Genomic DNA, 16172 nt, shown 5'->3' on the forward strand with positions numbered 1-16172 from the left:
ATACAGAGGCAAATTCCTCAACAAAATTTTAGCCAACCAAATCCAACAACACATAAAAAAGTTCATAGACCATGACCAAGTGGGATTCATTCCAAGTTCATAAGGATGGTTCAACACATGCAAGTCAATCATGGTCATACATCACATTAACAAAAGGAAAGTCAGAAACCACAGGATCATCTCAACAGATGCAGAAAAAGCATTTGACAAAATCCAATGTTGACTCATGATAAAAAAAAAAAACCCTCTTATCAAAGTTAGTATAGAGGGGAATATATCTTAACACAATAAAAGCTATTTATAACAAACCTACAGCTAATATAATACTCGAGAGAGAAAAGCTGAAAGCCTTCCTGCTAAAATCTGGGAGAAGGCAAGTATAGTGTCACCACTTCTACTCAACATAGTATTGGAAGTCCTATCCACAGCAATCAGACAAACAAAAGAAATAAAAGGTATCCAAATTGGAAGAGATAAGATTGTCACTATATGCAGATGACATGATACTACATACAGGAAACCCTATGGATTCCACATAAAAACTACTCAAACTGATCAAGGAATTCAGCAAAGTAGCAGGATATAGGATAAACATTCAGAAATAAATTGCATTTCTGTATACTAACAATGAAATATTAGAAAAGAAATATAAAAAAAAATTTTTAAATCACACCCCCCAAAATTAAATACCTAGTAATAAACTTGCTTAAGGAAGTGAAAGACATATGCTGAGAACTATAAAACATTAATTAAGGAAGTTAAAGAGGTTTCAAAGAAATGGAAAGTATCCCATGATCCTGGATTGGAAGAATCAATATCATTAAAATAGGCATACTACTCTATGAATACAAAGATTTAATCCAATCCCTATCAAATTACCCATGACGTTTTTCACTGCACTAGAACAAATAATACAAAAATTCATACGGAACCATAAAAGACCCAGAATTGCCAAAGCAATCCTGAGGGAAAAAACAAAACAAAACAAACAAACAAACAAACAAAAACAAGCAGGAGGCATAATTCTCCCAGATTTCAGACAATATCACAAAACTACAGAAATAAGACAGGGTGGTACTGGTACAAAAACAGAGGTAAGTATCAATGGAACAGAATAGAGAACCCTCAAATAAACCCATACACCTAAGGTCAATTAGTCTTCAACTTAAGAGGCAAGAATATGAAATGGCAAAAAGATAGTCTCTTCAGAAGGCTATGCTGAAAAAACTGGGCAGTTGCATATAAATCAGTGCAACTAGAACACACCCTCACATCATGCACAAAAATAAACTCAAAATTGCTCAAAGACTTAAACATAAGACATGGCACTAGAAGTGAACTCCTAGAAGTGAACAGGGGCAAAACACTCTCTGACATCAACTGTACAAATGTTTTATTAGGTCAGGCTCCCAAGGCAATAGAAATAAAAACAAAAATAATCCAACAGGACCTAATCAGACTTACAAGCTTTTGCACAGCAAAGGAAAACATAAAAAAAAAAAAAACCTGAAAAGACAACCTACAGAATGGTAAAAAATAATTGCAAATGATGTAACCCACAAGGGTTTAATCTCCAAAATATACAAATCACTCATACAACTCAACAGAAAAAAAAAAAAAAACAAGTGAAAAATGGGCAGAAGACATAAATAGACATTTCTCCAAAGAAGATATACAGATGGTCACCAGGCACATGAAAAAATGCTCAACATCACTAATTATTAGAGAAATGCAAATCAAAGCTACAAAGAGGTACCGCCTCAGACCAGTAAGAATGGCTATCATTAATAAGTCTACAAATAGCAAATGCTGGAGAGGGTGTAGAGAAAAGGGAACCTTCTTACACTGTTGGTGTGAATGTAAACCGATACAACTACTAGGGCAAACAATATGGAGGTACCTCAGAAAACTAAACATAGAAATACCATATGATCCAGCAACCCCACTCCTGAGTGTATATCTGGACAAAATTATAATTCAAAAAGATACATGCATCCCTATGTTCACTGCAACACTATTCACAACAGCCAAGACATAGAAACAACATAAATGTCCATTGACAGATGAAACGATTTAGAAGATGTGGTACAGGAGTTCCTGTCGTGACTCAACAAAAACAAATCCTACTAGGATCCATGAGGATGCAGATTCGATCTCTGGCCTCACCCCATGGGTTAAGTTATCCGGCATTGCCATGAGCTGTGGTGTAGGTTGCAGACCTGGCTCAGATCTGGTGTTGCTGTGCTTGTGGTGTAGGCCAGCAGCTACAGCTTTGATTCGACCCCTAGCCTGGGAACCTCCATATGCCGCAGGTATGGACCTAAAAAGAAAAAAAAAAGTGGTACATATATACAATGGAATACTACTAAGCCATAAAAATGAATAAAATAATGCTATTGGCAGCAACATGGATGCAACTAGAGATTCTTATACTAAGTGAAGTAGGTCAGAAAGACAAATACAATATCATATCACTTATATGTGGAACCTAAAATATGGCACAGGAGGAGTTCCCATCATGGCACAGTGGAAATGAATCCGACTAAGAACCATGAGATTGCAGGTTCGACCCCTGGCCTTGCTCAGTGGGTTAAGGATCTGGCATTGCCATGAGTTGTGGTATAGGTCATAGACCTAAGTTGCTGTGGCTGTGGCATAGGCCAGCAGCTGTAGCTCTGATTGGACCCCTAGCCTGGGAATCTCCATATGCTGCAGGAGAGGCAATAAAAAGACTAAATACATATAGATGAACCTACCTACAGAACAGAAACAGACTCACAGACATGGAGAACAGACTTGTGGTTGCCAATACAGAGAGAGTGGGATGGACTGGGGGTTTGGGGTTAGTAGATTCCAACTATTACATTTAGAATGGACAAGCAATGAGGTCCTGGTGTATGGCACAGGGAACGATATCCAATTACTTGTGATAGAACATGATTGAAGGTAATACGAGAAAAAGAATGTATATATACATGTTATTACTGGGCCATTTTTGCCATACAGTAGAAATTAACAGAACATTGTAAATCAATTATAATTAAATTTTTAAAAGAAATCTGTTTTTAAGTACCCAGTTTGTGGTGCTTTCTTAAGGCAGCCAGAACAAAGATGCTCTTTCTCCTTTATTTTAAAAACATTTTCAAGATATTTATTCTCTACTGTGAAGCATCTTTTTACCAATATAATTTTTAATTGGGATGAATGTCTTCTACTTGTTGATTCTGGGACATTATATATCCCAAACTGGAGTTCTTTGTTGGATACAGACACTGTAAATACTTTTCTCCTATTCTATGCACTGCCTTCTAACTCTTTTTAAAAGTGTTTTCCATTTTTATAGACAGAAATTTCTAGGTTTAATATAACTCATTTCAATTTTTGTGCTTTTATGTATAGGGCTCTTTGTATTCTCTTAAAAAAAAGTTTGCCTTGATATATTTTTTTTGATACCTTTATAATATGCAACTGTCCCAAAGCAAAAGCAACCCTTTGCCCTTCTGCCATTAACAGTAAGAATGTATATCATCCTCTACATTCAAAACAAACACTTTACACCTTAAGATAAGCCAAAAAATAAGGAAATTCTATCTCATCTTCAAAAAACCTTGAATATTTCCCATAAATTAACTTCTTACCAAAATTTTACTCCTTACTTCTGCCTAAAAATAAATGCATGTGCATGTACTTATGCCTGAAGATAAATACATACAATAATGATGGAGAAAAATTAATACTCCCCCCCACTATGAACAAGCTAACACAAACTTGATAACCTGTTGTAGAGCTTTTTCCTTTAAACATAGGTTGTTGATTTTTTTAAAATTTGAATAGCCTGATGTTTTAAAGTGTGGTATCTTTTTATCTTTCCCAGAAACACTTTTTTCTAAAGCTAGTCTTCCTTTTTATCTATCTATCTTTTTAGGGTCACACTCACAGCATATGGAGGTTCCCAGGCTAGGGGTCGAATAGGAGTTGTAGCTGCTGGCCTACGCCCAAGCCACAGCAATACCAGATCCGAGCTGCATCTATGATCCACACAACTCAAGGCAATGCTAGATCCGTATCTCACTGACTTAGGCCAGGGATTAAATCTGCATTCTCATGGATACTAGTCAGATTCATTTCCACTGAGCCACGATGGGAACTCCAAGGTCTTCTTTTCATAATTGAGACTAAAAAAATCGATATATTCATGATTGCTTCCTTTATGCTCCATCCTCCTCCTAGATTGAACATTTCTTTTATTATTAATTTATTATGCCACACCCACAGCATGCAGAAGTCCTTAGGCCAGGGATCAAAACTTATGCCACAGTAATAACCCAAGCTGCTGCAGTCACAATGCCAGATCCTTAACCCACTGTACCACAAGGGAACTCCTTAAACAATTCTTCTGATTGAGGTACATGCTAACAGTTCTTTTAGGGAGAGTGTATTGTGGGAAAGGTTTTTATATTTTGTCAAAAAAATTATTTTTGACCTCATTCTTTAATAGTTTAGCTTGTTATGGAATTCTAGGTTGATAATCTTTTCCTTCAGCACCAACATCTATTTTTTTGGATAAATGACAAAATTGCTATTTCGGTGTTGTAAACTATCTTTTTCTCTTTTGTATCTTTGAAAATTCTTTCTCCTTGATATTTAACAGATTCAGTAAACTATTTAATGGTGTGGTTTTAGATTTATCCTGCACCGTATTCGCTGTACATGTTTTTCTAAGGCTTTCTGTTTTTTCAGCTATTATCTATTCAAATATTGATTATTCCTCATGCCCTCTATTCTTTTCATTGGGAATGTCTATGTTGGCGAAGTTCCTCAATTTGTCCTCTATTCATTTTATTGACTCTTCATAATTTTCTCTTTATTTTTCTGGATGAGTTCTTCAAATTATGTTTAAATTCATTAATTCCATCTTTACCTAGGGAAGAGTTCAACCTATTTGTAGAATTTGTATTTTAATTATTTAATTTAATCAGATATGAGATTTATAATTAATTGTTTTTCATAACCAAATGTTATTTCATTTGTTCCTTTTTTTCCCCTTTTTCAGCCACACTTGTGACATACGGAAGTTCCTAGACCAGGGATTGAATCCAAGCTGCAGCTGTGACCTATACCAGGTCCTTAACCTATTGCACCACAGCAATACCCCAAGCTGCTGCAGTCACAATGCCAGATCCTTAACCCACTTTACCACAAGAGTTAAGGGCTGTACAATGCCTAGCCCTTTTTAAATAGAAATGTTATTTCTTCCAACAACCTCAAAATACACATTTCTATGTCTGTGTCAGACTGTTGCATAAAATTAATTTCCACAAGAGTGAAAACTTCATTTGATTTTGAGTGATGCTAAAATGTTCTCATTTTCAAGTAACATAAAAAAACCTCTCAAGTGATTAAACCAGAAGGAAAATATATTATCTTGTATATCATGCTTCCCAGTATAGCAGGTCAATTAATTCCCTGGTTCTATGACATTATCAGCATTTGTTCTTTTTTGAGACTGACATACTATATATGTCAAATTTGTCCATGGAAGCTTTTATGGTTACAAAAATGGATAAAGAGTTGCAGGTATTCCATGCAGACCCAATAACATCCACTGGAACTAGAGAAGCCATTTCTTCCTGTATTTTTTTTAATCATTAAGAAAAATCTTTCCCCAAAGTTCCTCAATTCCCATATACTCCCTTCCCCATTGCCCATAGTTTCCACTATCTTTAACATCTTGTATTTGTGTTAACACTTGTTACAATTGATGAACTAATAGTGAAACATTATTATTAACTAAAGTCCATAGTTTACATTAGGATTCATTGTATAGATTTACCAGTCTTGAAAAATACATGCTATGTATCCACAATTGCAATATCATAAAGAAGAGTTTCACTGCCCTAAAAATTCCCTATATTCCACCTATTCATCCTACCGTTCTCCCTGCCCTCCCCTGTACCAATAACCTGAAACCACAACCTCTGGCAACCACTCACTGACTTTGTTTCCACAGTTTTTCCTTTTCCAGAATAGCGTACAGCTGGAATCATATGGTATGAAGCCTTTTCAGATTGGCTTCTTTCACTTAAACGGAACATGTATTTAAGTTTCCTCCATATCCTTCCATGGCTTGATAATTCATTTCTTTTCATAGATGAATACTCCATTGCATGGATTCCCATGGTTTATTCACTCACTGAGAACATATGGATTGCTTCCAAATTTCAGCAGTTACTAAAAAGGGCTGCTATACACACTGGTGTGCAGGACTTTATGTGAACATAAGTTTTCAACTCATTCGGGCAAATACCAAGAAGCATAATTGGTGGGTTGTATAGTAAGAGTATGCTTAGGATACTTTTTTCCAAAGTGCTATATCATTTTTGCATTCTCACCAGCAATAAATGAGAGTTTCTGTTGCTCCAAATTCTTGTCAAAATTTATTGTCAATGTTTTGGATTTTGCCCATTCTGACAGGTGTGTAGTATTTCACTATTGTTTAATTTGCATTTCTATGATGAGATATGATAGAGATTTTTTATCTGCTTTATTTCTTTATGTATATCTTGTTTGCTGAGGTCTGTTTAGACATTCTGTATATCTTGTTTGCTGAGGTCTGTTTAGACATTCTGCCCTCTTAATTGGGATATTTGTTGTTTTGTTGCTTAAGAGTCCTATATTTTGGTGAGTTCGACATTATCTTTTTCAGATATGTGTTTTGCAAATATTTTCACCCAATCTGTGGCCTAGTTTTTTTCATTCTAACAGTATCTTCAAAGCATAAAGTTTTAATTTTAATTAAGTCCAACTTAGCAACATTTTGTTCCATGGATTTTGCTTTTGGTATTTTATCTAAAAAGTCTTTGAACCTAACAAGTTCAAACTAGATTTTTCTTTCATGTTATTTTCTGGAAGTTTCAGAGTTGTGCATTTTACATTAAGATCTATGATCCATTTTGAGTTATATTTGTTAAAGGTGTAATGTCAGTGTGTCAGTTTCCAGTTTTTCTTTTTTTGCATGTGCATGTTCTAGCACCATTTGTTGAAAAAGACTAAAGCTTTCTCCATTAGATTGCTTTGCTCTTTTGTCAAAGGTCAGCTGACCATATTTGTACAAGTCTACTTCTGGGCTCTATGTTCTGTTCCAGTCATCTATTTGATTTTTTCACCAATATCACAGTCCTGGTTACTGTAGTTAGTGTGTCCTGTGGTTGCTGTCAGTCCTTCCACTGTGTACTTCAATGTTGTGGCAGCTATTATTGGCCTTTTGCTTTTCCATGTAAATTTAGAATTGATCTCCACAAAGTAACTTGCTGGAATCTTGATTATGATTACATTAAAATTTGGAAAGAACTGAGTTTTAACAATATGAGTTTTAATGGCCATAAACATGGAATATTTTTCTATTTATTTAGATCTTTAATTTTATAACTTTGTAAGTTTCCTCACATTAATCTTATACATATTTTTCATGCTAATGTACTGTTTTGAATCTCAGGTGTACAGGTAACAAATGGCTTTCCTACATTAATTTTATATCCATAAACTTGATATAATTGGTCTTTACTCCCAAGAGATTTTTTTGTTGATTTTTGGGATTTTTTTTTTTTTTTTGCCTTATTGTATAGGTAGAACTTCCAGTACAATGTTGAATAGCAGTGGTGAGATAAGACATTCTTGTCTTGTTCCTGATTTTAGATGGAAAGTATCTGGTTTCCCACCATTAAGTATGTTAGTCATAAGTTCTCTGTAGATTTTTTCTTTTTCAAGAATAAGTAATAATGCATGACATTATAGATGTTCTTCCTTTATCAGGCTAAGAAAGTTCCTTGCTTTTTCTAGTTCACTGAGAGTTTTCATCATGAGTAGGTATCCAGTTTTGTCAAATAGCTGTCTTGTAATCTGTTGGTATGGTCATATGATTTTTCTTTTTTTTTTTTTTTTGGCCACATCCACAGTATATATAAGTTCTCAGGCATGAGATTGAACCCACACCACAGCAGTAAGCAGAGCCACTGAAGTGATGCTAGATCCCTAGGCCAGTGCACCTCAAGGGAACTCCTAATTGTTCTGTTTTAATCTGATGAAGTGATGGATTACATTAATTGATCTTGAATGTTGAACCAGTCTTGAATACCAGAATAAATATCACTTAGCTCTGGTGCATAATTTTTTGTAATACATTGTTGAATTTGATTATTTTGTTGAGGATTTTTATACCTATGTTCATGAAAGATATGTGTCATGAAAGATACTTGTAGCTTTCCTTTCTTGTAATACCTTTGTCTGGCTTTGGTTGAAAGTAATGCTGGCCTCACAGAATGAATTAGCTTCTTTTTTTTTGGAACAGATTGCACACAATTAACATCATTTTCTTCTTGAATGTTTGGTATAATTCACCAGTGCAACTATTTAAGCCTAATGTTCTCTGTTCTGAAAGCTTATTAATTATTAATTTAACAGATACAGGCTTATGGAAAATTACTGTTTTCCCTTGTGTAAGTTTTGGTAGATATAAATCATCAAATTGTTTATTGCCTTTATCTATTTCTTGCAACCTGCTGTATAGAACTGTTGTCACACTTATCCTGTCAGAAATCATTTCTCCTCACTCTAGTAACTTCAAGGAATGAAAAATTGCTCATTCCTTTGCCTCCCAACTGGAGTATTCTAGGAAGGTACTTTTGTATGACATCTTTCTATTAAAGAACTTACATTTTCTAAAATACAATAGTATTTGTATTTTCTATAAAAGGGACCTGGAATACTTGGGATAGTATTTGCTTACTTCAAAAAAAAAAATCAATTATTTAAGGTAAGCAAGAAACTTGAATAACATCAAATAGAAAGCATTTTCATATGTAATCACTTAAGTCCTCTTAGAAAACTAATGATACCAAAAAAGGGTTTGGAATTCTCTAGTTTAGCTTGTATATAGTTCTATAATAACTTGATTTATCTACCTATGAAAAAGTCTGTTAATTAAAATATCATGCCACATCACAAAAAAACTAGAGATTTTTAAATGAGGATTTTATTTACAAAAAGGCCGAAGAGTATTAATAAAATTTTATGAACACCATTTTGTTAGTAATAATTAACAGAATCAAGAATGGTTTATATATAATATTACTTATAATATACATTACATATGGTTTTCATACTACCTTTATCCATTAGTTTCTTTATATTCCAATTATTTAAGAAATCTAGAAATATGGCAGTATACATGAAACATATTTACTAAATACTTTTTAATTATGGTTCTTTCTACATAAGACATTACGTCAATTTTTAAACCTCCTGCAAATTAAATGACCTATCCAATATAATTTCTAAATAAAAAGAATGTAAACATTGCATATGTAACTCAAAATGCATAAAAGAAACTGTCATAAATTTTAAAAGAAAAATATTACATTAGCAATATTATAAATTAACAATGAATTTTCCAAAGAATATTGCAGAATTAAGGTACATTTAAAGTTTTATAATGATTAAGTCTAGAATATTTTTTACTTGCATTCTTGTCCATCCAGTTGAAAACACCAAAGCACTGACTGACTGTGAAAGAACCATTTTTAAATGAATATTAAATGGCAGCATGAGTCATTTTAAGCATAAGAAGAAGAAGGACTGTGTATTTTGATTTGCAAATAATGTTTGTTAGCCAAGTAATTTTCAGTGTTTCCATTATCCTTGAATGACAAGATTCTTTAAGTACTATGTGGGGAAAAAAAACCATCTTTTTATTGATGGAAGGCTTCTAATCTTATTCGGGTTGGATCTTCTGGATGTCTCAAGGCAATTCCATTACGCAGAAGTAGCTCGATATAAGGTGGCCAAAAAGAATCACTAATTTTGACATAAGGGTCATGTGGAACATCAAATAATCTATTTAAAAGAATCTAGGAAAAAACATCATTTAAAATATACTTTACTTGGGAAAAAAACTGATAGAGCTATAATAAAACATTAAGGTTTTTTTTTACCGAATAATGTTGATCTTTTTTCTCTTTGAATAATTGTTTATATCATAGTTTCTATGCGCTAACTTAAATAACTGACTGTATTTTTTAAAAAACTACAAATATTAGTGAATGGAAATAGCTTTAAAATAAATCTCCAATCTTAACTTTTAAAACATTTCCTAAAAAGGGGTTAAAAGGCATTTACAATTCTCCCACTTCTCTTAGGATTAATAACTTGTTTGTATTAGAAGTTTGGTTATAACATTTTTTAAAAATAAAAATAGAAAACACAGATACTCAGCAGAATACACACAAAGTTCAAAAAACAACAGGTATGTCTTAATATTTGAGGGAAGGAGAAATCACCAACCCTTCTCTCCCCACCCCAAAATACCTATTCATCTGATAAATCTTCAAAACAACAACTCTATCATCATTTCCTTCAAATCAATCATAAATATATTTGATTTCTTAGTGTTACAACTACAAATTGAGAAGTTCTGAGTAACTATCGTAAATTATATGACTAATACATTTCCCAAATGCCAAGGAACTGGGCTCTGTAAAGATGCTGAGTCTTAAGAAACAGGTTTCTATGGTTTAACAAGCTGCAGAAAGACCGCTAATGTACACTGAGAATCACCTGTCTTTTTCAAATTCACTGGCATTAGAAAAGTTTAGGAAATACACTTAAAATTCTTTGAACACTTATATTCTATGAGTATAATTTTCTTTGGAATTTTCTTTGGAATGAAAAATGCTAAATATATCAGTTATTACTCTACCTCCACATCTCCTACATAGTGCTTCCACAAATTACAAAACCTGAATCCAGAAAGGTTAAAAGATTTCTCAAGGGATACATAATTAGTGGCAGATCATGGATTAGATGACTTATCTCTGAATTGCCAGACCAACATTTTAAAGATATTATTTTAAGAAACACAGAAAAAGAAAATACAATTTATACAAATACAAAGTTCAATAGAAATTAAACTATAAAGCTCTCAACTCAATCACATTTCATAATATCAACATCTCAATTCTTGAAATAAAATGTCATCTCTCATTAACTTTAGTTATTTCAAGTACCACATCCTACAGGAAAAAAAAAGCTGTGGTCTCATTTCTTTTAGATATGATAATAAAATAATTAAATATTATTCCTACTTTAGAGCAATTGCTTATTTTAAAATAATTTAAAATCTTTCTTACTTTTCACTTCAATTACATCTAGTAGATGCCAGAAACAATTAAATGCTAGAAATTCTACTTTAAAACAAATATGTATATTGTTTCATTATTTACTGAAGTTTAAATTTTAGTCACTTTTATCAAGACCTGAAGACAAAAATGGTTTCTAAGTTTTAAATGGTATCCAATAATACACTGTTCAAAAATTACCCATATTATTTCCCAGTTAAGAACCATCAATATTTGCAACATATAAGACAAATTTATTTTTTTAAAAAATTAAGTCATCCATGAGAAATATTAGTACTGGAATAAATAGAAATTGTTAAAAGATTCTAATGCCAAATCTAACAAATATTTGTGATTGTTTTTCAAAGCAATACTATAGTATTAAGATATAATGAGGTACAAAAACCACTTAGCGAGAGACTTCAGCATTCAATTCATAAAACTACAATGAAACAAGTTTTTTTAAATCACTTTATTCTAAACTTAACAATAATTTTCAAAAGTCACATTGTTAACTACCTATTCGTAGACTATTTTACCTTCCTCTCTACTCAATTTGCAATGGATTATCATATCAAGATTTAAAGTATTTAAAGAGTTCCTGCTGTGGTGCAATGGGATTGGAGCCATCTCTGCAGTGACAGGTTCAATCCCTGGCCCAGTGCAGTGGGTTAAAGGATCCAGTGTTGCCACAGTTGTAGCACAGGTCACAACTGTGGCTCAGATCTGACCCAGTATGGCCCAGGAACACCATATGCCACAGGGTGGCCAAAAAAAGAAAAAAAAAAGATTTAAAGTATTGAATATATTTGATAATTTGGCTGAAGTTCAAAATCTTTTTTTAAAAAGGTCAAAGATATTTGTTTTCTTTTTTAAAAAAAGGTAATGTCAAGTAAAAGTTGAAATTATTCGGTCCTTACATTATGAAAAAAAGAAGCTGATATTATTTAAGGAAAACTTGTACATGAATTTCTGCAACTTTATGGAAAGAATCCTTAAACTCAATGAAATATTTTAAAGAGAACACAGAGTTGCCAACTAAAGATTATATCAATATAAGAGCATGGGGTTTCACTGTGTAGATACTAATTAACATCATAAAAATTTTCTTAAAATATTAATCTTGGGAATATGACAATTTCAACTTCTTTTTAAAAATAGTAATATTCTTTCTAGTTCTACATAAAAAATAAAACTAATTTTATACTAAAGATAAATATATTTAATAAAAATTAGTGTATACCTTAAGAACTAAAGCAGCATTTTTTCTTTTCAAGCCTATGTATAAATATTCACAAATCACTAATTAAGAGACATCTTCAAGCAAAACAATTACACAAAACACTTACCTCTAAGATTTCATGCAGTGTTATCAGTTGTGCCGTTGATTCTTGAGTGTTTTTCTTTGAGAGAAGTGTGAATAACAAAGAATTAACATTTCAATTCTGTCAACGGCAGAATATTAGATTATATTTACTACAAAATTTTAAAAATTAATATTTCTCAATTGCAATGGTCAAGATATACTAAAACCAAACATATACAATTCGATCATTTTAAAAGAATTCTGAAAGTAAACAACCTGCTTATACTAAACAGTAGGGCTCATAAAAATACAATTGAAACACCTTCTAAGACAGATACCTTTTGCAATTACCATAAGATACAACTCAGACTATCTATCTATAAATATATAATGGATAAATTATATTACATATATTATACATACTCATATAAAAGAAAGCCTAATGTTTGAACCCCCCCCATTAAAAACATCCCAAACAAATAATATTACAGACTGTGTTAATACAGCTTCAGGACAGGAAACTTGCTTCCCAGGGAGACCTGTTAGTCTTTTCATAGTTCTTGAGAGTTCCTAATGTTAACTCACTAGTTCTTTTTTCTTGGAATTACAGAGAATAAACCTCATTCTAATTCCATCCAAGAGTTCCTCAAATATTTGAAGACAGTCATTATGAGGTCCATGTCTTCTCCACGTTAATCAGCATGAGTTTCTTCAATTATTACTACCTCTTAATGTTATGGTTGTTCTCTGAAAGTGCTCTAATTTGCCTTTTTAAAAAAATCCATTCTCAGACACAACTTAGAATAGATTTACAAGGAGATCCTGCTGAGTAGCACTGAGAACTATGTCTAGATACTCATGCTGCAACAGAATAAAGGGTGGGGGAAAAAAATGTAAATGTAATGTACACATGTAAGGATAACTTGATCCCCTTGCTGTACAGTGGGAAAAAAAAAAAAAATCCATTCTCCACAATGATACAGATGTGATTCAAAAACCAAAGATGAAAAGACTCACTTCCATACACATGGATGATGGGATTTTATTAAGTTTAAGATTGCATTAGCTTTTAGACATCTATTTCACCCTGTTGACCTCGTTCTGAGAATACTATCATCTGAAGTGCTGAAGTCTCCTTCATTACATCTACCTAAGCTACATCTCCTTCATTCCTTAATGTTTTAAACCCAAGAAAGACAGCCTGTCTACCTCCACTAAATATCATCCTCTTTTATCTGGACTATCTTATTTTACCTAGGCCGGTTAAAAAATACAGTTCTAATTCTGTCATCTAATATATTTACGAACTAATCTTCTCAATTTCATATCATTTGTAAACTTTGATGACCATGTCTTCTACCTCGTTATCCAAATTACTGTTAAAAATGTTCAACAGAGAGTTCCCATCGTGGCTCAGTGGTTAATGAACCCGACTGGTATCCATGAGGATGCAGGTTTGATCCCTGGCCTTGCTCAGTGGGTTAAGGGTCCAGTGTTGCCATGAGCTGTGGTGCAGGTCACAGATGCTGCTCAGATCCCAAGTTGCTGTGGCTGTGCTGTAGGCTGGCAGCTACAACTCTAATTTGAACCCTACCCTGGGAACCTCCATATGCTGTGGGTGGGGCCCTAAAAAGCCAAAAGACAAAAAAAAAAATTGTTCAATAGGACAAGGTTCTAAGGGAAATTACTAGAAATCTTCCAGGATAATACTAAATCTAATCAGCAGCATTTTAGTTCAAACATTCAATTAACTGCAAGGTCTCCTACTATACTGACATCTAATACTTTCCTGACAATAGTCAAAGATTACTACTGAGTCCTTGGAACGTTTTATAAAATAAGCCTGACAAAAAAAAATTGACTCCTGAGTAAAGACATAACGTGGGTTCTCAAAATCTCCTGTCCTCTACTATCTTTCTAAATGAAAAAGTGATAAAAAGTAGCATATGATTCACTAGCGATGAAAGCAAATACAATTATAGAACTGATAAATACACAGCAAGGCACAGATTAATATATAAAGGTTTGAGACAATCAAAGAAAATGCAGAGGAAAAATATAATGAAAACTGTTCCAACATAAGGATATGAAAAACAATATAAAAACAATAAAATAAAATTGCCATGAAATGAAATGTGACATAAATCTACCCCTGGAAACAATATATCATCTTCAAAGCAAATACGATATTGAATGACCAACATAACCCTGTTAAGTTACTGAAATTCAAAGATAAAGAGGAGTTCCTGCTGTGGCACAGCGGAAATGAATCCAACTAGTAACCCAGAGGTTGTGGGTTTGATCCCTGGTCTTGCTCAGTGGGTTAAGGATCCATCGTTGCCATGAGCTATGGTGTAGGTCGCAGACACAGCTCAGTTCCTGTGTTGCTGTGGCTGTAGCATAAGTCAGCAGCTGCAGCTGTAGCTCCAATTCGACCCCTAGTCTGGGAACCTCCATATGCTGTGGGTGCAGCCCTAAAAAGCAAAAAAGCAAACAAACAACAAAAACAAAACAAAGAACTCTTCCAGCAACAAGACCTCAAGTCTGAGGTTTTAAAAAATTGTGCCAAAGTTAAGCCTTCAGGTATAAAGGAAACAATGTGTTCAGCATTTAAGAATTCAAAAAATAAAATACCCTGGAATTCTTTTTGAAGAAATTACTGTCAAAGAAACCCATCATATCAAATAATGGATTAAACTTAAAAACTAAAAAATGAATGGTAAAAAATGATAAGCATTGAATCCAACACAATGTACAATAAAGACTAACATATATATAAATGATGGTATCAGAACACAATATAACCGCTATAAACCTGCCAAAGTTAAAATAAATAAAACAAGTAGAATGAGGGCATAGAGGGAAGAATGTTAATTTTCTTATTTTTCATATCAGGGAACCAATAAATCACTTGAAGCAAAAAAATATTTATTTATCTGAATTCAACTTCACTCATTTGTCTATCAAACATAAGTAAAATTAATCTAAAAATATTTTATATTAGCATGTACAAAATTACATTGATTCACCCTATCATCAGTCCATTTATGTTTCTACATATGTATGTATTAAGGAAGACGTCTCAAATAACATTCACCTAATGTTAATGATCTGGTGGAGGGAGTCTGGTTGTTTCTTTTTAGTATACATCTTTGAATTATAAAGTGAAGTGTTATAGACAAAATCGTGCCTTCCAAAGTTCTTATGCTGAAATCCTAATCCCCAATGTGACTGTATTTGGAAGTAGAGCCTTTAAAATGGTAATTAAGGTTATATGCAATCATAAAGGTAGGGCCCTAATCCAACTGGACTGGCCCTTTTAAGACAAGGAAGAAACACCAGAATGCTCTCTCTAAACTCAAAAAATAGAAAAAGCCATGTGAGGTCTCAGCAAGAAGGCAGGGAACCACAACCAGGAAGAAAGGCCTCAGCAAAAAACAATACTGATGGCACCTTTACCTTGGATTTTGGTATCCTAAATTGTGAAAAAATACATTTCTTTGTTTAAGCAATCTAGTTTTTGGTATTATTGTTATATTATAGCAGCTTGAGTCCACCAATACATTCAGTATCATTGCTTGACAGAGAGAGAGAGAGGGCAAGTAACCTATCTTTTTGTAACATGTATAAACTTTATTTAATAGACTTTATTTTTTTTTAAAGTGAGCTTATCCAATACAATTTAATGAACCCAT

The 16172-nt window shown here is 33.0% G+C and overlaps 1 protein-coding gene across 13 annotated transcripts in view; it reads right to left on the bottom strand.

Moving 5' to 3' along the window:
- Positions 1-16172, bottom strand: part of CENPK (centromere protein K) — a 69855-nt gene that overhangs the window by 21812 nt on the left and 31871 nt on the right. For 4 of the 13 annotated variants that reach the window (XR_014831445.1, XM_085002412.1, XM_085002413.1 and 1 more), the window contains one exon: positions 12521-12574. Coding sequence is in view for 6 of the 13 variants with exons in the window: in XM_085002412.1 (XP_084858538.1) it covers positions 12521-12574 (54 nt within the window). In the remaining 7 variants the exon portion in view is untranslated. Of the gene's footprint in view, positions 1-9015; positions 9906-12520; positions 14929-16172 lie in introns of those variants that run through there. The other 9 variants (XM_005672481.4, XM_003134008.7, XM_085002411.1 and 6 more) reach the window with 6 other exon arrangements.

This window comes from Sus scrofa, chromosome 16 (genome assembly GCF_054392235.1).
Source record: "Sus scrofa isolate SSC_HxYL_T2T_F1_AM1 chromosome 16, Sscrofa_HxYL_maternal_Yorkshire_Landrace_v2.0, whole genome shotgun sequence".
NCBI lineage: Eukaryota > Metazoa > Chordata > Mammalia > Artiodactyla > Suidae > Sus > Sus scrofa.